This window comes from Dunckerocampus dactyliophorus, chromosome 17 (assembly GCF_027744805.1).
Source record: "Dunckerocampus dactyliophorus isolate RoL2022-P2 chromosome 17, RoL_Ddac_1.1, whole genome shotgun sequence".
Lineage (NCBI taxonomy): Eukaryota > Metazoa > Chordata > Actinopteri > Syngnathiformes > Syngnathidae > Dunckerocampus > Dunckerocampus dactyliophorus.
The window spans coordinates 12367059-12389517 of record NC_072835.1 but is presented as its reverse complement, the minus strand read 5'-3'; the positions used below and the strand labels follow the sequence as shown (position 1 = coordinate 12389517).

General features: G+C 39.6%; 3 protein-coding genes across 3 annotated transcripts; 2 read left to right on the top strand and 1 right to left on the bottom strand.

The window, feature by feature from the left end:
- The first annotated feature begins 4534 nt into the window (after positions 1-4534).
- prkab1a (protein kinase, AMP-activated, beta 1 non-catalytic subunit, a) lies at positions 4535-13100 on the top strand. Its single transcript, XM_054756704.1, has 8 exons — positions 4535-4652; positions 5313-5501; positions 6440-6606; positions 6694-6787; positions 6891-7005; positions 7228-7361; positions 8469-8537; positions 10213-13100. The coding sequence occupies exons 2-8, from the start codon at positions 5352-5354 to the stop codon at positions 10288-10290; spliced, it is 807 nt and encodes a 268-aa protein (XP_054612679.1). The 5' UTR covers positions 4535-4652; positions 5313-5351; the 3' UTR covers positions 10291-13100.
- A 165-nt stretch (positions 13101-13265) lies between these two features.
- LOC129169848 (phospholipase A2-like) lies at positions 13266-21799 on the top strand. The gene is made up of 6 exons (XM_054756705.1): positions 13266-15203; positions 15302-15449; positions 15528-15661; positions 15733-15847; positions 20644-20719; positions 20856-21799. The coding sequence occupies exons 1-5, from the start codon at positions 15155-15157 to the stop codon at positions 20696-20698; spliced, it is 501 nt and encodes a 166-aa protein (XP_054612680.1). The 5' UTR covers positions 13266-15154; the 3' UTR covers positions 20699-20719; positions 20856-21799.
- Positions 20721-21544, bottom strand: ppp1r3c2a (protein phosphatase 1 regulatory subunit 3C2, duplicate a). The gene is made up of 2 exons (XM_054757753.1): positions 20825-21544; positions 20721-20747 (listed from the first exon to the last, which is right to left on the bottom strand). The coding sequence occupies exons 1-2, from the start codon at positions 21542-21544 to the stop codon at positions 20721-20723; spliced, it is 747 nt and encodes a 248-aa protein (XP_054613728.1).
- Positions 21800-22459: the final 660 nt, after the last annotated feature.

Genomic DNA, 22459 nt, shown 5'->3' with positions numbered 1-22459 from the left:
TGTTTGTCATAATATCACAACTTTGGAAAAAAATAAAAATGTTTCCTTTAATATTTCAACTTTATGCTGTTAAAATGACATTATTTTTCCTTATAATATTCAGAGTTTATTCTCATAAAATGACAGTTTTTTTCTCGTTGGAATACAGCCTTTTTATCTAAATATTTTGACTTTATTTTCACAACATTACAGCAGTTTTTTTTTTCATTTCTGCGCTTGTTTTTGTTTTTATTTTCCAAGTATTTCAACTGCCTTCTTGTAAATGTTCTTCTTGTAATATTATAACTTTTTCTGTGACCTAATTTAAAAAAATTCAACTTTGTTGTTTTGTCTTCATAATATTATGAAAAATAACATCTGTCTTGAATATTTCAACTTCATGCTAGTAAAATTACATTATTTTTCCTCATAATACGACAACATTGTTCTCGTAAAATTATTGCTGTTTCTCAGATTACAATTTTTTCCTCTTAATATTTTTTTTCCATAATTGCTTCTTTTTTTTTTTTTTTTTTTAGTTTTCCTTGTTAAATTATTTTAGAATATGCCACAGGTCAAATAAAAAAACAGGCATGGGTCAAAAATGGCCTCCGGGCCGCATTTTGGACACCCCTGGCCTAGATTAAAGATCTCAATGGTTTAATACAGTTAAATTCCATCCATTATTAGTATTCATCCATACAACATTACTTTGTACGTTTTCTTCCACAACTACTACACAGCTGAGGTCCACAAATATTTGTGGAAGGATGAAATGCCGAAGAGGAACCATAACTCATTTCTGGTGCAAACATTAAAAAATGCAAATAGTACCATTATCTTTTTGACAAATGACACCTTTCTCCCGGCCCCACACTGCAAACAGTTGAGCCCTGCTGTCTTTTCCTAACATCGTATGCATTTCTCCATGAACCACAATGTAGCCTGTCAACGAACTTACGACCAAACCAGCAAAAATATGGTGTGATGACTTTTTTATGTTTTTTTTTTTTACTTTAACGCTTCACCTGCTGTCATGGGAAAATCTGCTCGAAAATAGATGAGCGACAAGTCAAGTGAGGGAGAATAATTAGAGGTACAATTGAATAAAACTTGCAAACAAGGAGACAAATCAGTACAACCTAAACAGACGGCTTCTGGAGAACATGTTGAACTTCGCATGCTGAAATGTTAGTTAATATAAGAAACATATGTGAGAGGAGGTGTGATCTCCTCCTCCAAGTCAGAGACTGTAAAGGACAGACTCACATGCCCAGACAGCCAAGGCCATTTGAATCATGAATCATGCATAAGGAGGATGTCTATGTCGGAACATACCATCATATACTGGCCTAAGCCTAAGGACATCATGACAGAACATGAGGAAAGCCGGAACTCTCTCTGAACTCTCTGCTGAAGACTGCGACATTCGTGTTGGGGAGGCGATGATGGCTTGCTATGAAGATTGGTCTGACCTCTTTAAAACTATCCTCTGGAGTGATGAAGCGGTATTCCACATCGGTGGGTTAGTGAACGGTCACACCTACCACTGCTACGCGGGAGAGTATCTTTGTTATACCTCTGAAAAAATGCAGAATCGGCCCAAGGTAGCTAGCGGTACCTTGTGTGGAATGACTTCGGACAGGATTGTGGGTCCCTTCATCCTTCGCGATACCATGAATGCTGAAAGGTACCTCACCATGCTGAGAGATGAAATCTGGCCAGTTATCAGTGCTTGGGAGAATATTTAAGATTTAATTTTCATGCAAGATGGCGCTCCTCCATATTTAACTAGTTGTTTGTGAATGGCTGAATGCCCACTTCCATGGGAGATGGATGGGTCGTCATGGTCCGCATGAGTGGCCAGAAGTCCTGACTTAACACCCTGTGACTTTTTGGGGGGAGTTGGTTAAAGGAGCAAGTCTATTTCATCAAACGAACGACTTTGGAAGAACTTGAAGGGCGAATACGACAAGTAATGTCTTCCATCCACAAGAGTTCCTTGTGAAATCAGTTACTGCGGCTCCCAGGCGGCTTGAGAAACTGGTGGCGAATGCTGGCGCACATATTGAATTTTAAATAAAACTCCATGCAATACACTGTCTTCTCATGTTCATTTCTTGTAAGAATTATAGTTCCGAAATGAATTACAAGTACTTAAAAATGGGGACTTACTTTTCAATTGTAGTATGTATTTCTTTTATTTATTCTTTGACAGAAAATTTGTATTGCATGCAGTTGGAGTTAAACCTAATTTAAAATGGATTATGTCATAGTTGTACACTAGTTTCTGCTTGGTACCTTGGCGTCCGATTTTAATGTAAATAATGTGAGTAAAGAATCAAATGTGCAATTAACAATATCATGAGGTGATTATACAGTATATGGTTTCACAGTTACAGGCGGAACTGCGATGCAGCCCACGGTTAAAATGAATTTGACACCCCGTGCTGTAGATTCACTACGCACCGAGAAATATTTCAAGAATGCAAAGCATTTCTTCATTTCTAAATAATTTGGATGATTCTACATGTGGCTTACAGCTAATAAAACCTCCATTTTCAGTAGCTCAAAAAAAAATTTAAATATAAAAAAGTAAAGGACCTTCTTGAGCCTTTCATTAGCCTCTTAGTCTGAATTTAACCCCTGAATTCGAATGACTTTTACATGATATTCTAATTTATTGAGACCTTGTAAAAAGTCAACTCTCAACAAAATTCATATCATTCATGTCATGTCACCACCCCCCACATACATTATCATAATTGACACCAACCAAAGCAATACTATATTTTTAGAACCACCTCCACAAGCAAAACAAAAAACAACCCCCCCATCACATCCACCTCCAGCATCTAGCACAACCACTTGCTTAAAGCAGGCAGCTTTCTAACAAGCTGACACGTATTCTTTGGGTGACAAAAAGCTCTGTATCTCTCATACTTGAAGAAAATCATGCACAATAAACCAGTAATTACCATTCTCATTTGGGTCTCATTACATCTGGGTGGAAACGAGCAATATAACGAGGCTTTAAAAAGGGAATAAAGTCTGTGAAGGCAAGAGAAAAATAAACTTTTATTAACAGCAGCATCTCTGCCTGGAAATTGGGTCTGTTGTGGCATTCTGGATATCAGAGGGTTTTGCTTTTTAAATGGTCCAGTGAAAGCTAACCTTCATGTCCATCCTTCCCTGCTGGACACTTCTTTTAATTGAGCTCATTATGTGCCAAAGACCGCAGTTTACACGCTCCCCCTGCGTCCGGAAGATGTTGGAGGGCCGTCCGGGGGCTCGTCATTACATGATAGTGTTGAGGAAAAACTGGTATCGTTAGTTAATAGTGGGCGCCGAGCAAAACAAAGATGACAGAATGATTTCTTTCACCGCTGCTGCAGCTTTCTTCTGCCAACTGAGGGAGGATGTAACAGACTGTAATGACCTGCACCCCGACTGAGGACAAACAACAGGCGCGCATTTAATTGTTCCACCTGGATTATATTGATAATAGCTGCTATAGAACATGTTCTGGAAGGCATTTTCTCAAGTTTAGTTGCCACAGAGTTTTATATTCAATACAGTGGAGTTGCAGTGTAACATAATATGTCTAATTATAAGTGTTTCATAATCCTGGAGCTTTTTTTTTTACTTACATTTTTTACATTTTTTTTTTACATTTTTTAAAAATGACGTCAATACTGAAATACTGCAAAACTAACTAATAATTAAACGAACTAATTTCGACTCTCATTCAAAATCCTTTGGCTCTTTGCCCAACAAAACCACACGGTAACTGAGAAATATAGATGTAATTAGGCTACTGATACAGCCATTGATATCAACACCATCGACATTTGGACGGATCCGCCCACTCTTGGTCAAATCCATGCTTAACGAAACACGATAAAGGCGACCAAACAGCCTTTTATTTTTCAAACAGTAAAACAGTTTACGGACAAATACACATTAATTTTTTCTGCTTTGTGTTTTCATATTTTATTAAAATTAGATTTCTATTTTGAATTAAAGAAAAATCATTGCGTACCACCTAAGTTCCCAAAGTGAGGTACGCCAATTGTCATGGGGGTACGTGAATAAAATTACTTATGTATGCGATTACTTATGTATTTATCAGTGCTCAACGTTATCAATATGTGGCCATGCAAAATATACATTTTTGGAATTACTATAAAATTGATTAACCAATTTATTATGGTAAATATTACAATTAATTCAAATGAAAAGGGTTATGTTTTTTAAGTGTTCATAAATCGGGGGTACATGGCTTCAGGTCAAACGTCTAAATGGGTACGTGACTGTAAAAAGTTTAGGAACCACCCGCGTCGCTCATGGGGTGCAACTTTACCTATGCTGCCATCTAGTGTCAAATATACACATTACATGTCATTGACATTTCGACTGAAGTATTTGTTTTAAGATAACGAAAACGCAGTGACACAACACAAAAAAATCAAAGCATTAACGGAATAATAATAATTATTATTGCAGTAATAATAATAAAAACCTTGTGAAATACTGCGATCGTTATTGCTTGGATAAACTACTGCGCATGCGCATGATGTAGGAAGTGCAGGTCAAATGTTTATGTTTGTGTTCGGGTGAAATGCGACTAAAGCGCTAATACGCAGGATTCTATCATTACAATACATGCACAGGTACATTAACATACGTACCGTCTGATTGTACGTTTGATATTTTTGTAAAACAGCCTCTAGATAATGGCACAAAATGGTACCATACGCTAATGCTCAACGTTAGACGCTAGCTTGCTGCTACACTTCTAACGGTACATTTAAGTCTTCATGTTTTGCAACACGCGTTTATGTTAAGACTATTTAGTATATTATGGAAATTAATCTACACTGGCTTGCAGCTATCATTTACCTCGAATGCGGTCACTAGTGTTTTGTTTGTTAATGCAGTAGTGGAAGATGAACACGGTTAGTGCAAGTATATTGTTGCAATAATGTTATGTCAGGATCATTTTTGTGGTCAGCATAACAGGGTGGTTGATGTGTTAGCTGCAGGGATTAGAACCACAACCACTTGCAGACTTTAATGAGAACAAGATCAAGAATCCTATCATTACGAAGATATTAGTTAAAATCAGTATTATAAGTATCCCATGGGTGCAGTTCATGTGTGTTTGGATTTTTATCTAATGTTTATTGTTATGCTGCAACGGACTGAATTTAATTCATTCCATGACTGTACTGTTAAAGTCACAGCAATTAATGATGAGTAAGCTAACTTACAACCTGTCAGGAGTTGCACGTCCCTTTCTTGAGATGCTCATTTTCCTTTAAACTCTGCAGTGTCAGTGACCTTGAAGGAATCAGCACAGAGTTGACGGAATGGGAAACACAAGCAGCGAGAGGGCCGCAATGGGCCACGGGGAGAAGGCCCTGCGGCGGGACAGCAGGGGCACAAAGGATGGCGAGAGGCCCAAAATCCTGATGGACAGCCCAGAGGACGCAGATATTTTCCATGGGGAAGACATGAAAGTAGGTCAAGTCTTTACATCACAGAGGCACACTACGGACCCTCAATGAGTGCTGTTATAGCAGTAAAACAAATTAGTGTGTGCTTAGCAAACGTGCCAATTGTTTTGTGCGTATAGAGGAGGTCCTTGGTGTAAAAAAAATAAGAGTTCCGTCCTTTATGAAAATCGAATTTTAGTAGAAGATGGAACTTAAGCCTGAATACAACCAAAGTCATTCACAACATACACAGAGCACATGAAAGACATTTAAAAAAACAACAACAAAAAAATTAAATGAGGTTAATTGGCGACTCTAAATTGTCCATAGGTTTGAATGTGAGTGTCAATGGTTGTTTGTCTATATGTGCCCTGCGATTGGCTGGCGACCAGTCCAAGGTGTACCCCGCCTGTCGCCCCGAAGTCAGCTGGGATAGGCTCCAGCACACCCCCGCGACCCTAATGAGGATAAGCGGCATAGAAAATGAATGGATGGGACACAGAAATAAATGTTTAAAGATACACGTTCAAGGAAATAATGTTTATTATCTTATGTTTACAGCGGTTGAGCGGGTCGGACCTTAAATGCAGCCAATGTTGATCAGTGTTTCTCTTTTTCCTGAGCATTTTTGCAATGTCTGGTTTCATTTCTATGGCTTTTCATTTCTTTGGCTCACTGCCATTACGGGAGCCTGCCTTGCGCTTGTTAGACATGTAGAAGGGCGGGAGATCGTGGATGGCGAGAGGTAGCGATGTTGCTCTTCGTCAGTGTAGCTATGCCCGACTACGTATGCTTCCGCCACGTCCATGTAACTAGTTCTCGAGCAAGTCTCGCTGAAGTAAAAAGTGTCGCAAACCCGGGACCATTTATTCATTTTATCTTATTTGTAGCAATTTAAATTCTGTCGTTGCTCAAAAAGGTGTGAAACTGAATAGCTAACTTTGGCTTGATGGTCACTGCAGGCTCCCTTAGAGAAAGAAGAGTTCCTTGCATGGCAAGACTTAGAAGCGGAAGACAAAGGGCCAACTTTAAACCGTCCAACTGTCTTTCGCTGGACTGGTGATGGCAAGGAGGTCTACCTGTCTGGATCCTTCAACAACTGGGCTAATAAGATTCCTCTGATTAGAAGGTGACGAGATGTCCTGAGCTCACTATGAGAATTTCAAGTGCTTAACTTCTCTCTTTCTTGTTGCTTTTCCCTCATTATCTGTCAAAGTCAGAACACCTTTGTGACCATTGTGGGACTCCCTGAAGGGGAACACCAGTACAAGTTTTACGTGGACGGCCAGTGGACTCATGACCCAGCTGAGGTCGGTGATGAAAAGCAGTAAAAAGCCATTTCTTCACATTCCTTTTTTTTATTATTGTTTTGTTTTCGGGTTTTTTATATTATGATCTATCTTTCCCTGACAGCCTGTTGTAACCAGTCAGCTGGGCACAGTCAATAATATCATCCAGGTGAAGAAAACTGACTTTGAGGTGTTTGACGCTCTCATGGTGGACTCGCAGAAATGCTCCGACATGTCAGGTGTGTTTACTCCCCTGCATTCCAATATGCAGGTAGACAAAAAGCACTTAAGAGTGTGAGGAAGTTGTTAAACCTTGTTTTGAGTAAAAATCAAAGGAGATAGCAAATGTTCTGCACTTAAAACATTGTCGTATCCTGGTCAGATACAACTATACCGTAATAGTATTTAGGATGTCATGAACTTTAACTACTCGACACATGCTTCCTCTCCTCCGTCATTAGACCTGTCCAGCTCTCCACCCGGGCCGTATCACCAGGATGCTTACGTTCCAAAACAAGAGGAAAAGTTTAAGTCTCCACCTATACTTCCACCACACCTGCTCCAGGTCATCCTCAATAAAGATACTGGAATATCTGTAAGTTGCAAGAGCAGCACAGTTAAAGTCATCAGTTTGTTAATTGGTAAAGTTGTGCCTTCTGCTGATGTTTTGTACAAGAGAAATCGGGATCCAGTGTCTGTATCATCAGTGTTTCCTATACGTTCATTTATTTGTGCCAGGCCGCCACAAATAGATGTGGCTCATAAACACATTACTGTATGTGAATGGAGCTCGTCGTTACAAGTCCACTTTGAAGCTCCAAACTCCGCTTTTTAGCACACCTCATACGCGCCTGGTCTGCCAGCAAGTAAGAAGATGTAGCAGAAGGGATCAGTGTTGCCAACATAGAGAATTTGTCACAATATTTAGCAAGTGTTCAGACTTGTCTGGATACTCTCTTTCTCAAAAAGTGACCAGCGGAAAATCTAGTTTTTCTGATCTTTGCGGAGACTGTCATGACGGCATGTATTGCTCTTCTCAACGAGCAGAGGGTGCCACTGTGTGCCTTAAAGAAGCATCAGAAGAAACTTCATTTGCATTTCTAAACATTTGATTTGCTTTTCATGTATTTTACTCACTTTTTGTCTCTCTCACAACATTATTCCTCTCTCCTACAGCATCCGTTACAGTTACATGCACGTGTCATGGCAAATAATGCTAATTTGACAGCGACCACCACCACAAATAGACTGCGGCCCAGTGGGAAACATTGATCAATTAGCAATGCACAAGCAATATTGGCTCATCAGCCACCTCATTAGGTACACCTGCACAATCTAATGATACCCATTAAGAGCTACAGCAAAAGAGATTCTTTAATAATGCTCAGAAGGTACTGCACAGCATCATACTGGGAAAAGCTCGCAAAATTCCAGGAAATTTCACTTCCAAATGCTCCATGGGAATTAACGAAAAAAAATCTTAAGCATGGTTAAAATGGGCAGATTTTTTTGCAAATTCAAGTACTATTTCCAAATACTAAAATAGTGTAAAGTGACTTTACTGGTCATCTTTACCCTATTTGTACTACCTTTTCAAACTACAACCACAATAATTAATGTCTTGCTAAATGAGAACACGTAGTTAAAGATTTGTTAGAAGTGCAGCCTCAATGATTTACCCTTTCAAATGTTTTGTGCCCAGTGTGACCCTGCACTCCTGCCAGAGCCCAACCATGTCATGCTCAACCATCTCTACGCTCTTTCCATTAAGGTACGGTCTACTTCCTGCGGGGAATTGTTTTTGTTGTTGTTGTTTTGAAGCAGATGACCAGAAAAATAAACTAATCTTACATGCCAAGATAAAAATAGCACAGTTGATGACAGGAAAAAAGGAAGGAAAGAAAAACTAAATAAACATAGACACACTTGTTCCATGCTCTCACATTCCCAGCTGAGTCACTCTTAGTATTTTCCGTATCAGTAGCCAGCTGCTCAGACAGACACTTTTCCACTTGGCTTCGTCAGTGCCGGTAAAGTGTGTTTTTTCTTCAAAGCGAAACAGGTGTTTGATCACAAATATGTAACTATGATCAAACAATTGAGCAAGAGCTGGGTAAAATGATGAATTATACATTCAAAAGAAGATAAAATGTGAGCTAAATCAAACAACCTCTACATGCTGTTTATCCTCAAGCTCTATGATGTCTGTTTTCATTTTTTAATGGTTTCTGATGTAACTTTAGGTTTCAATTGCATCTCTCCAGCCACATGTTGACTTACACTTTCTGTGGAAGTAGACCCCCAATAGACACATCCACAACATGGACTGTTCTCTCTGCTCTACTCTGGCAGGAGGTTCACAGTGTGAGGAGCAAGATTCTGAAACACCTTTCCCCTGACCATAAGACTGCTGAATTCAATAACAATCCTAAAACGCCACACATGCAAATTAAATGACACAGACCAGCTTCCAGAACGATGTATTGATACTTAATTTTTTTTTTTTGACATTTAAAATGTATTTAATGTATTTACTTTTTAAACCACATGCACAAAAAACACTTGAATGTTTAAATCAGTGGTTGTCATTATTTTCTGTCATGCCCTCCCTAGGGGACAGACACTTTTTTACGACCCTGTGATTTGACGTATTATTGAGAACCTGTAGTATTTATTTACTTACTTATACAAAGAACTGTATGAGTTGCTGGCGCCAGCATCATTCAAGCATGAATACATACACTAACAGACATGCTAACCTTGAAGAAATGGAAGTATAATATAGTATATTCAGTAGTACATAGTATACTAACCTCTGCCTATAGTAACTTCTGCCATTGGCCTCTTTCATGCAGACATCCCAAAAAATTGGTGTATTAGAGCCTTAACAGTAGATGCAGACTTTATGTGCTTGCGTCAGTAAGTGTGTGAACTTTCACACAGCAACACGCAATCTTACAATCAGACATTGAGATTAATGACGACATATCTGTTCCCGTCCTGGTACAACATCCAAATGTGGAGCTGGCAGGTTGAGGTTGTGCACACAAAACCCAGTAAAAAGCCAGCTTTTAAGGTAGTATGATCTGAGTTTTTAATTTAGGAATGAAGTGAAGAAGTGATAGAAGTGAGCAGGACCACACTGTTTTTGTAATATTCAAACATATGAGAGAGGCCAAAATGAGAAAACAGCTGAACACTGTTTGTACGTTGTACATTAATAGGAGTAATAAAGTTTTCTTTACCAAAAACATGATTCAGTTGCTTGTTTTGGCAAAATAATTCATTCCAAGCATGTTTTACTGTTAATTCGCACAACCTTCCCGCTGATCTCTCATGAATAACATTTTATACACAATACTTACACAGTTATTTTCTAATATCCCAGATACTGTATATACTAGCTGCAGAATGAATGATGGCTTTTGTTTTTCTTTTGGTTGCAGGATGGAGTAATGGTACTCAGCGCCACACATCGCTACAAGAAGAAGTATGTCACCACTTTACTATATAAACCCATCTGACCAAAGACCACGCCCGGTGCATTGACAAATTGGCTCAAGCAATACCAGTCATCACCACCTTTAATTGACTATACAATCCATTTGTTAGTTAACTCATTTGAATGGCCTTCCTCGGTGGAGTGAGTTAGACACAAGCTAACAAAAAATATGTCAAATAATTCATTCAGCAAGTACTGTAGTAAAATATTGTGGATGAGACATGCAAGAACACTCGTTAAAACATGATTCGGAAAAGATCTCCATGAGATAAAAATGGTCACGTGATCATGCATCAACCTTTTACAATTTGTGGGCAAAGTCACCACTCGTATCACTATTTCACAAATGATTATTGTTGAAAGCACTTAGGTATTAAGTACTTGTATTTGTCTGTTTAGGCTGATCACTCATCGGCCTCTCTTATATAGAGATCCCACAAAATAGCCCATCAGAGCCGTAACATACTGTATATACTCTAGTAAGCTGCAGCTAACTCAGCAAATAATTTGATGTTTGCACTCATGAGATGTATAAAATACAGATAGCGTATTTTTCCAGACTATAAGTCGCACTGTTTTCATAGTGTGGCTGGTCCTGCGACAAAGTCCAAATATATATGTATATATAATTTAACATGTGCCAACTTGAAGTTCAAGTGGGGTGTGTGTTTTTTTATTTTTTTGGCAACACCTAGTGGCCGCGATAATTGATTTAGATGCGCTCGTGTTGCAGTCAGACTCCGCCCCAGCAGCCCATGTGATCACAACAACAGCATGTGCTAACGTCTTAAGCGTCGAGTAAGAGTGATGACGGCCATGTGTATTTTTTGGTAAAGCCCAAAAAAGACGTTGCAGCTGAGAGCAACACTTGTCACGCACAAGTTTCCTGTGGGGGCACAGCACTGGAGAAGTTTAGTACGACCGAACTCATCGAGCATTTGAAGCAGCCTTAATATGGGATGACAAGAAATAATTAGCTATAAGAGGAAAGATGACCAGCACCGCGGGCCTTGCTATATTATGCCTATCCGCCACTACGTTGTGAATAAAACTATACACTACATGCTTTAATAAATAAATGGGTCTGTTTTTCGCGTATCAACTGTTGCTGATTATTGTTCTCTGTTTGAGTTTGACCTTTTCATTCCACACTACAAAATAAGCAATTAAACATATGTCTGATCTGTGCTGATATGGGTACCGAAGCTGCAATATCGGTCTTGGATTGGAAGTGAAAAAGTTGTATCGGGACACCCGTACTTATTTCAGCTACAGTCCATCATAAATACCGATAAATGCGACTTATAGATGTTTTTTTCCCTCTTCATGATGCGTTTTTATGACTGATGCGACTTGTACTCCAGAGCGACTTATAGTCCGGAAAATACGGTAGTTGGTGTGGAGTATGAAACCTCACACCCCTGCATTCTCTTTTACACATAGTACTACCTAAAAAGGAAATATAAAGGGGCTAGTAACCCCATAATTTACTTTTCTTTGCAATCTTACCTGCTTCGTAACCATATGAGACATTCAAGACTGATGGCAACTCAGAGAGGTAAACACATTATGGCTGATGAGTGAGAATAATTGTGAGAGTAATTTGACTGTCAGCCGTCCTGACAACCTAATATTTTTAGAAGCCTTAGTAAGTTCACTGAATAAGTAAAGCAGAGTGCATATAGCAACATGTCTACACACCAGTTTGTGTCTCTGTGGGCACCAACATGTGTGACGTTAGATTACTGCTTTTCGGTGCACAGGAGGTAGGGATTGGCGCCTGTAGTTGGAGACATTTCTTACGCCCCAGTTTTGTGGAATGCAGCAATTGAGAGGGCACAACAGTGACGGTTCGGCGTGGTAGTGTTAAATCTGCATATTAGAAATGAAGCTGGACACAGTGTTTTCAGATATCTTTTGAAAACGACTTCCGTCTCCATTATCATGATAATGTCAGAAAAAGAAAGTGTCGTTAAAGCAAGAGAGATATTGCACTGCAGTAGCCCTCCACTGTTGTTATTCCTTTGCATTTTTAGCGTGTGTTTAGTGAGAATGGCACAACACTCATTATGAAGCATAACACGTTATATTTGATTTACTGTAGGTTGGTTATGTGATAAGTTTCACTTTCTTATTTTTAGAGACACACTTTAGGACTGGTATTTGTATTATTTTGCACGACAATGATCAATATGAATGTAGAACGTGCGCACAGTAAAGTCACGGGAACTTGTTAGGATTTTGGAGAAAATGTACAGTAGAAAAATATATATTTTGGAGGTTGTGTGCTGCAGCAGAACTTTCCCTCCGAAATCTTTGAAAACATTTCATCCTGTGGCATACGGAGACACAAAGTTTCACGGGATTCGTCGTCATTACACTGATATATCATTGCACAATAAGAGTAATAATGACATCACACTTTTTCTTGGTAACAGTACAAACACATTCCAGGATTTTGAAAGGAGCTCTACAGAGCAACAAATAAGCTGCTATACTATCCAGTATGCTTGATGAATGCTTCTGGAGAAATAAATAAAAATGACGTTTAATTATTAATGAATATACTTACAGACATTTCCATGTATGAAGGGGCACAAGTTACCCAGTCAGTATTAATAACTCCTTATTTCATGAGTTTTATTGAATTTTAGTCATTGTTATATGCCACTCTTTGATATTATTATTGCTGTTATTTATTAATATATTTCTGTTGTATTCCACAGGCCACTAAGCAAATGATTTATGAGAAAGTAAGACATTCAAACTGTTGCATACCCTTTGAACTATGCTGCCATTGTCACTCCTTTTATTAAAGATCACCTTCTGAAATGTTGTTTGGTGTTAAAAACATATGTTCATCTAAAAGCAATTTTTCACACACTGTCTCACAGGTGCAAACACATTCTTTTCTCACAAAGCCCTTTTATTGAAATCAACATTTGCTCTTTCTCCCATTGTGAAGCTCCACTGACATAAAGCCAAACACACACACACACACAAATAAAAATAACATATGTGTGTTTGAACTGCCTGAACTAAGGATTTAATGACGCTACATTCAGGGACTGATGACTGATGCACTGTTTCACCACTACTTATTTTTACCTTATCTGCGTTATTTATCTTGTGCTTCCTCTGCTTACCTGTAAATCTACCTCAGCTGCTGGATGCTTGAATTTCCCTCGGGTTCAATAAAGTATTTACACTCAACAAAAACAATACACGCAGCACTTTTGTTTTTGCTCTCATCTTTCATGAGCTCAACTCAGATCTAACTTTTTCTATGTACACATCCAGTAAAGCCCGTTTCTCTCAAGTATTGTGCGCAAATCTGTCTGTCACAGGTGTGGCAAATAAAGATGCTGATTAGACAACATTGCACAAGTGTGCCTTAGGCTGGCCACGATAAAAAGCCAATCTAGCTATCTATAGCTGATGGCACCTGACCTCCAGTGTCCTCTTCATCCTGCAGTTGTTTAATGGAGTTATGCTGTTTAATAGGTTGTCTTGCGAGGTTTGGCGCCGGTCAAAATGGAAAGTTTCACTTTTCATCGATCAAAATGTTAAAAAAACAAAACACAAACAGCACATGCTACCTGTTCTCATGATGGTTTAGTAGGATATCCAACAAAAAGTTAAGCACTGTTTTCAAAAAGCCAACATAGTGTTTGGTAACTGGTAACTTAGTGGTTCACATACCTGATACTGGTGCAGCTGGTGTGGTATCATTTTGCACTTGTCTGGCCAAGGTATAGTCGACCTTTCACCCTCCGTCAGCTGTAACAGGCTTCCTACGGAATATCAAGCAACCGATTGTTCAACGTGCAATACCTAATGATGCAGTGATGGGAAGTGCGGTTCTTTTTTGAGAACCGACTCCTTAGCCTCGGCTCCCAAACGGGTCATCGGATTTTTGTGTTGCTTAAGTTGATTTCTTACCAAAATATGTGTAATGTTAATTTCAAATCTAAAAATGTAACTATGTCAAATATTTATATGGCTCTTTTTACATGCTCATCATGGAACAGATTGCAACAAATAAATAATTATAAAACACAAAAACAAAGACCCATCCCCATTAGACAAACAGGTCCAATGTGATTGTGTGTATTATTCGTACGCAACATTACACAACAAAATATAAATTAAATTGTGCCAAACTAAAAGCGGCATCCAGGTAACAATTTTCGCAAGTGAAGATTAGCATTCAGACTAACACAAAAATGCCTCAGCTTTTGTTTCTTGCTGCTCATTTTCCTCACCTTTGCAGCTTGCTTGCGTGTAACCCCTCCCTCTACCTTTCTGCTTCGTGTCGACTCATACAGTGCTACATATTTTCATCAATCACGTGTGGCTTTGACAGCAAAAATGACAAGGAAAAACGGCTTGTTCATACTGAAAAAGGGTCTGCTCCCGTCATTCACATCCTGCTCATCACTATAATAAAGTGTTACATGCCAAAAAAATAATATAAATTAGTCATTTACCAATGAAAATTGTGTACTAATTGTTATTATTACATAGTATATTATTTTGTATGCATGCAGATTCCTTGAAGTTGATGATTCTGTTCGAATGTAGGATTGCGATATATTGCTTTAGCATTTCCTTGATAATTTTATACCTGCCTGTGAGAATGTGTTGCACCACAACCCCACTCCAGACAGAATATGAAACACATTTAGTCGAATTCAGAGGGTCCACACCATGTGAGAGGCACTAACTATCCATACATATGTTGAAGTCTTTGTGCATTGTGAGGCGTGCGACCCTGTGCCGTATGAACAGCTGACATTGCAGATACCAAGGTCCTTGACTACGGTATATAAAGGTGGTCTGATGTGAGAGTCGGTGCAACTGTAACTAACCTTTAGGCTGTCAGGATGAACGCCCTCCACGCTCTGCTTCTCTTGGCTTTAAGCCTCTCTGTTGGTAAGTAGCTGCTCCGCTACAAGTGACTACAGTGGTTTGTGAAGTAATCCTGTACATCTGTGAGGAGACCATGACCACGTTCATGTTATGCCTTTCAGCTCAGTCCCTCGATTACAAGTCTCTCAGCCAGTTCAGGAAGATGATCCTGTGTGTGATGCCTGATAGCTGGCCTGTCTTTGACTACGCCGACTATGGCTGCTACTGTGGAAAGGGTGGCTCGGGCACGCCTGTGGATGAGCTGGATAGGTCGGGCTCCAGTGTTGCTTCATTGTCAGACCCCAAGCAACTTTGACGCCTGCATCACATCGTCTTCTACCTTTACAGGTGCTGCTATGTGCACGACCAGTGTTACAGTGAAGCCATGCGGCACCCAGAGTGCTGGCCCATTTTTGACAACCCGTACACTGAACACTATTACTACAGTTGTGATGAGGACAACAAGAAGGTCACCTGTGGCAGTAAGTGGATCGAAACAAAGAGATCTGCCTGTTGAATAGTTTCTTTACATTCACAATGTCCGTATTTTCAGATAAAAACGACAAATGCGAGATGTTCATCTGCGAGTGTGACAGGAAGACTGCAGAGTGTTTTGCCCGGTCGCCATGGAACCCCGAACATGAGCACCTGCCAGGCCACCTGTGCAAGTGAGATCGTCTGCAAATGTAATCTAACTGATTCCTCAAAATGACCCATCCAGAAACACAAATATTTAGAATGACTGCAGGTAGTAGTAGATTCCAGTCACTGCAATTTGGTACATCATGTTGTGCTGTGTCGTGTACACATCTGGTTGTAGTAAAACTGATGTCACACATGCTCATAATGGACTAATTTATTTAATAATATGTTTAAAACACTAATATAATGTAATATATATATTACTTATGTGGCCATCTTGTCATAGTTAAAGATGAACATGACTATTTAAGACAACATTAAGACGGTGTGCATCATTAGTTCAAAGTTGCAGTTGCAAAATAAAAAAAAATAAAAGAAATTCCATCTATCTGCTGACTTTCTGTTGAATAGAACACTCACTCTAAAGGCAGCCCTTGGAATTATTTCAATAATATTGGCAAGAACAATAAGCATCTCAAAAGGACTGCATTAGATACACTTGCACATTATCTATTATTGTGGCTGGTCCTTGAAGTGGAAATGGAGGTGAGGTATATATTTATTAAAACACCATAAGTGCAACAGTATAAAACATACAGTATTTGTGTCATGATTTGGTGAAGTGCTACTTCAATAAAGTACAAAATAACAGAAATGAGGGAATATAAATGAACAAAAGACGGTGTGGGGAAGCAATTTCCCTTATTTTATTTTATGGCAAATTTCCTGTACTTTCAAATGTTGACAGGTATGATTAGAAATGAAACCGTAATTCTGTCATCCGCGGTAAGGTGGCAGCATTACGCCCCAAACAGGAAACGGAAGGAACAAAATCAAAGCACAAATCAGGAAACATGATATAACAAGTATGCTACATAAAAGGTCTGTCTGTCAGACCTGTATATTTAACAAAACTGAGGGTTATTATCTTTGCACAGACTTATTGAAGCAGCTCAGTGTGAACAGTGTGAAGGCTTCCTCACAATAAAACAAAGCCTGTTCATTTCCATTTTAAATGATGACCCATTTAGGAACATGTAAAATGTGCCAATTCTTCCAGCCTAAGCCAAGCAGGTTATTCTGCTGCTGCTGCTGCTGCCGCCATCGCCTCATGTTTGGAGCTTTCAGTACCCTCAGACGTTTGTCAGAAACACCTGCAATGGAACCTGACATGCGCGGGAATGTTCCGCATTGAGGCCAAATGCTGCCTATGGAAGTTGGTTGGTCAGTTCAGAGTGTGGCGAAGACGCGGAGAACACTGATTTCTGTACCAATAGAGTAATATATACGTCATCAGTGTGAAGCTGTGGGATGGTAGCCGCATGACAGGAAAAGCAAAGCATGTCATCATTAACAGCGATCTCAATACAGAGTTGTGGGTTCCTTTCAAAAAAGGCATCATTCAAAATGGAACTTTTTCTTTATGTTCACTGGCTGGTTCACATGTTTGCTTGATACAACTTCCTTATACTAGCAGTGATCATTAGGGTTGGGTGATACTTCCTATTTTGTTATCAATCCCATACCAAGCAAATACAGGGCCAGTATTGCCTGGTATTTGATACTTGATACTTTTTACTTAAAATTTTTCAAACAATATAAGACAATGTTACAATGTCAACAAAATAATTATTCCCTTTTATACATGCAACTGATTGAAATAAATAAAGTCAATTGTGCAAAATAAGTACACAAAAGCAAAAGCTACTATTGGCTCTCAGTCAAATTCTTTGGCTTTTTGCCCCCAAAGCCCTTCTGTGCCTGCTGAGGACTTATTTCCCTGAATTTATTAACAATATAGCAATACAGTATTCCCTCATTTATTGCAGTTAATTGGTTGTAAGTAATTTTCCAATTTTCCGTGAAATCGTTTTCCTTATTTATAAATCAAATATTTTCATAGAGCATGAAAACCTGTTTACGATCTTCTAAATATGATTTTTAACATTCTTAGAGCCCTGCAGGCATGAACTTACGCCACCTTTTTGTTTGTACGACCCAATATAGTAGACATAACATAAAAAAAGCCATTTAAGACATAAATACGTCTTGTATTCATGTGTTTTGCCGTAAATGTGCTCTGGTGGCGCGGACAGGAAATCACGTTGGGGGTTCAGAGTTGAGTTTTGCTTGGTGTGGGTTACTGCCACAACAGTAGCTTTTGTGATGGATTATTGTGCCTGTTATGAGGTAGCTGCAATAACAGCCTGTTGTTCTGGCGATCAAGTCTGGTGCTCGTGTGCGTCACCGAACATTACAGTAACATTACTGACACCAAGTGTCCAGTGTAGAATACTACATTCTACGTAGCAAAAACCGCTCCAAAAACCCTGTAAAATAACTGTGCAATAAACTGTGCAATATCCATGCAATTAACCGTGCAATAAACCCGTGGCTTGATCAACATGTACACAGCTTTAAATAGTGTATATAACTTCTTGATTTGTATTACCTTGATTTTACACTGTACAGTATATGCCCTTGTGTGCTTTTGTGCTTCTGCTGCTGTAAACCTGGAATTTCCTCTTGCGGGACTAAAAGGCTTATCTTATCTTACATATCGGAGCGTCTGAATAAGTCCTCTGAATGGCATATATTTGTATTTTAGTTCATTCAGCCATTTTTATGCTTGAAAAAGATTAATTCAGGCAAATAATATTTAATATTTGCTTAAATTTACATATTTTGGACTAATAATAGGCTGTTCAACCACGAAAGAGTGAAAAACCGTGATAGAGTGAAGCCGTAAAATGTGAAGCACAAAGTGGCTAGGGATGACTGCCAAACAAAAGACTATGACATATTTAAAAAGTGTTACCGTCCTATTGTGAATGAGATGTGTTTTCTGTGGAAAAAAATTGCCTATTTTTGGAGAAAGAAAGTATTTATTATATATATATATATATTGTTTTTTTACCAAAAATGAATGATTTGCAGACATAACAATCTCAACAATGGAACAATATTAACAACACAACAAAAACATAACCATATTTTATGTGCAAATAAAAAAATAACTAATAAAATAAATAACAATTAATTCTGAAACTACCTTGGTTTTGATAGTTGATACTCAGTATCTGGATCGATCCGCCCACCCCTAATGAGCATGCTTTCTCTGTGGTTGACTTTCTTTGGGAAAATAACTACCACTGTAAAAGCCCTGCGAAGTTCAGAGGATAAAAATGAGCTTTCGGTATCCTCTGTACTACACTCCTGTCTGACTATGTGTGGGGAATTACACTATCTCATGATAACTCCACCCTTACATGTGCCAACAGGCCTGCGCATTTTTAGTGAGAACACGCCGACCCCAATTCCAGCAAAACAACAAACGTGCTGAGATAAAGCATACATCATAATAGATAAGTTCTAAACAAGTACCTTAGTGTCCAGTCATTATTTCTGTTGGGTACTTGAATATACGCTTCACAGTGAAGGACATTAATAAACTGCCCCTGTACCCTTATTTCTGACAATCTCTCACATAAATCTTCCGAAGCGTTCACTGCCATCAGGGAACGCCTGGAACAAGCTTGCCCATGTAAAGTGTGTGTGCCATATCGCCTAGAGCTTCCTCCGGTTCCATGACTTTTCCTGTCAGGAATGCACGACGCACCAGATGAAACAGACACCGCGAAACCGAGCCTTTAAGCCAAACAAAGTGTGTTTGAGAAGAGTAGCAGGATCCGTTTTGTGTGAGGAGAAAAGAGGCTGGTGTTTGTTTCTTTTAGAATAAACCTTTGTTTACTGAAATTGTACGTGTGCTTTCTGTCTCATGTTGATGCCATTTTCCCAGGAAGGCCCCTGCAGGACCTGTGTGTGTGTGTGTGTTTGTCAAATTTAGGTTACTTAAATTACAACCAGTCCACGGTGTAGTCAGGTGGGATAGGCTCCAGCATACCCCCCGTGACCCTAATGAGGATAAGCAGCATAGAAAATGGATGGACGGATGGATGGATGGACTTTCCTTGCATTTTTAGGGCCTTAACATGCACGAAAATGCACCAAAATTTGCAAGGGCATCAGGCCCGACGGAAATTTTCATATTTTCGGGATTCCGAACACAAACCCCCAAAACTCACTCAGAGCGCTCCTTTTAATTATTCACAACAGTTTCAAGGATCACGGAATTTGTTGGAGACGTCTATCATGGAAGGACACGCTAAATCATCTCAAGAACCCATGTTCCAAAACAAACAGAAAATCAGCCATTTTTATTTGAAGCGGACATTTTGTACAAAAACCAGGGTTCCTACTTTGACAAACTAGTCGCAGTGACTGTGACCAAATGAGCCCAAAAGTAAAATCACACATACTAGACAGTTAGGCGATGGTATATTGGGAACTAATTTAGCCTACGCCAGAGGATGTGGGTGGGGCATGGCGACAAACTTTGATGGTCAATCTGACAATTGGCCCTAAAACTGAAAACGTTTTTTACTTGGCTCCAATCAGAATTCATCATTCGTTCATATGATTAAGACGACACCTTGAAGCTATGCAAAGGCCACTTGCTGAATTTGCCTCAGCACCACCCAGCGGCGACAGGAAATGACCATTTTAAACAAACTAATTTCCTTCAAGCTGGGGATACCTCTGTGGAGTCCTGTGTCCCTTGTGCCCACTGATTCATGTGAAACCTGAGTTGTGTGGGGGTGAGAGGACCCATTCAACGCTGCTTGCATTATATAGTATAAATAAAATTATTATTCACATAATAGGGTATCTGAGATCACAGAAATAGGGCTTTTTCCCCAGCGAACAGAGTTCACCAAATAAGTATTAGCAGTAACCACTGTTTATTTACATGTCCTTATAGATCTGTTGAAGGAAGTGGCACAGTGTTTTCCAATCCACCCCGAGTCAACATGTGAACCTGTTCTGAAGATGCTGAGGTCAGTGGAATTCTGTACACCCTGGGACCTGTAAGAAGGCCAAGATGGTGGCCGCTGTTTAGGAGTATTACAGTAATCTTGTCCAGTGTCCTTTTCCACATGCACTTTGTAATTTTGCCCTCTGTTGTTGTCCCAGTGCGTTGATGCGCCGCCTCCAGGCCTGAAGGACACACAAAACTCTATCCCCTCCGTTGGATCTATGTTCAGAGGTAAGCTCAAGTCAAAGGCAAAAACATCCACATTAGAACCACCACAGCGCTGCTGTTGCAGGAAGACGCATGGGATGTCATGATGGTGCCACCAGGAGTCAAAGGTCACCCTTATGTGCACAGCCTTGTCAGTGCTGCCATGGAAGATGTGCACTTTGCCGCTGAGGGAGTGCTCAGAAATGTGGCAGCTTTCCAACTGCACATATGTCTCTCGTAGGCGTAACAATAAGGCTTTCAAGTCCAGAGTCGGCTGAGGGAATCCCAGACGATACTTATGGCGGTGTGGTTTGTTTGAGCTTGGATGTTTAGTTGGGGACAGATCCATCGGCTGCGTAGAAGCAAGGGGGAAGCAATCAGGCACGAATAGACGCACCGCGGTTAGCGGCAGTCCCTTGGCGTCTGCGAACACCACACGCTTCTTGTTGAGGCTGCCGCCATTCCTCTGGAGACAACCCCGACGCTCTGAGGACGCCGGAGAAGACGAGAGACAAAGGGATTGACGTGAAGCGTGGAAGCTGGTTCTCTGTGGACTGTCAGTCGGCTCATAATGACAGAAAGTAGGTTTCATGGACAGAAGATGATAAAGTGGACGGCGTTGGCTGAGGCTCAGACACATGACGAAGTCAACTGGTAGCCCAGGGGGCTGAGGGTGACTGCCAAGTGCATGTAGAACTCTGGGGGTTAAAACATGAGCAGGTAATTTGATGTTGCACTCAACATTGTCGCACAGTCTTACTTAATGGTAGGGTTGTGTATCATTTAGCGTATATTCCAGACTATGGCACTTTTTTTGTATTTTGGCTGGTCCTGCTACTGATAGTCACGTGCAACATAATAGTGGGGTGGTGGTTGTTTTTTTTGCGACACCTAGTGGCCGCAATAATTCATTGAATATGCTTGTGACGCAGTTAGGCAGACAAATTAAATAATACAAAGCATACCGGACACCTAACTTTCTAATATGGGTCTGCCTTGGAGTCTATGTGTCTGTAAGTAATGTGCAACTATAATTATATGCACTGCAAAAAAGGGCTGTCCAAATATAAGATAAAAAAGCTAGATTTTAGGAAAAAAGATACTTAAAACTTGTGAAATTATCTGTCCATGTAGCAAGTACATTTTACCTGATAAGAAATCTGAAATAAAAATTTGTATATTTAGAAACGAGCAGGACCAAAATCCGGACCACTTTTCGTCTGCACTGGTGCAATTATGATACCGAGTTTTGGTACGCATCCCTACTTAACAGTATAAATACTTTGGGGCTTTTGTAAAATGACATTCTTGACTCTGCTTTCACACAGAGCCTAAAATGTGAAGCTTACCTCGTGCAGTTCATTTCCAAACCGTGGTAGTCACCCTGCCAATGGAATTCTGTCAGTTCCCAGTGAAAACTCTACCACGACATTTGCCACGTCTGCAAAATAAACACTCATTTTAGGATTTTTAAAAAGGAGGAATCAGGAAACAGTTTTTAGTTTAGTTAAAGCCATAGTTTTGTTTTTGTTTTTTTATTAAAATGTATTTTAGT

Excerpts from the sequence above, each read along its gene's own strand:
- LOC129169848 (XM_054756705.1), top strand. The coding sequence starts at position 15,155 with ATGAACGCCCTCCACGCTCTGCTTCTCTTGGCTTTAAGCCTCTCTGTT. Across the intron at positions 15,450-15,527 it reads CCTGTGGATGAGCTGGATAG|GTGCTGCTATGTGCACGACC; the intron begins GTCGGGCTCCAG and ends CTACCTTTACAG. Across the intron at positions 15,662-15,732 it reads CAAGAAGGTCACCTGTGGCA|ATAAAAACGACAAATGCGAG; the intron begins GTAAGTGGATCG and ends CCGTATTTTCAG.
- ppp1r3c2a (XM_054757753.1), bottom strand. The coding sequence starts at position 21,544 with ATGTGTCTGAGCCTCAGCCAACGCCGTCCACTTTATCATCTTCTGTCC. Across the intron at positions 20,748-20,824 it reads ACAGAGGGCAAAATTACAAA|GTCCCAGGGTGTACAGAATT; the intron begins GTGCATGTGGAA and ends GCCTTCTTACAG.
- prkab1a (XM_054756704.1), top strand. The coding sequence starts at position 5,352 with ATGGGAAACACAAGCAGCGAGAGGGCCGCAATGGGCCACGGGGAGAAG. Across the intron at positions 6,607-6,693 it reads AAGATTCCTCTGATTAGAAG|TCAGAACACCTTTGTGACCA; the intron begins GTGACGAGATGT and ends TATCTGTCAAAG. Across the intron at positions 7,006-7,227 it reads GAAATGCTCCGACATGTCAG|ACCTGTCCAGCTCTCCACCC; the intron begins GTGTGTTTACTC and ends CTCCGTCATTAG.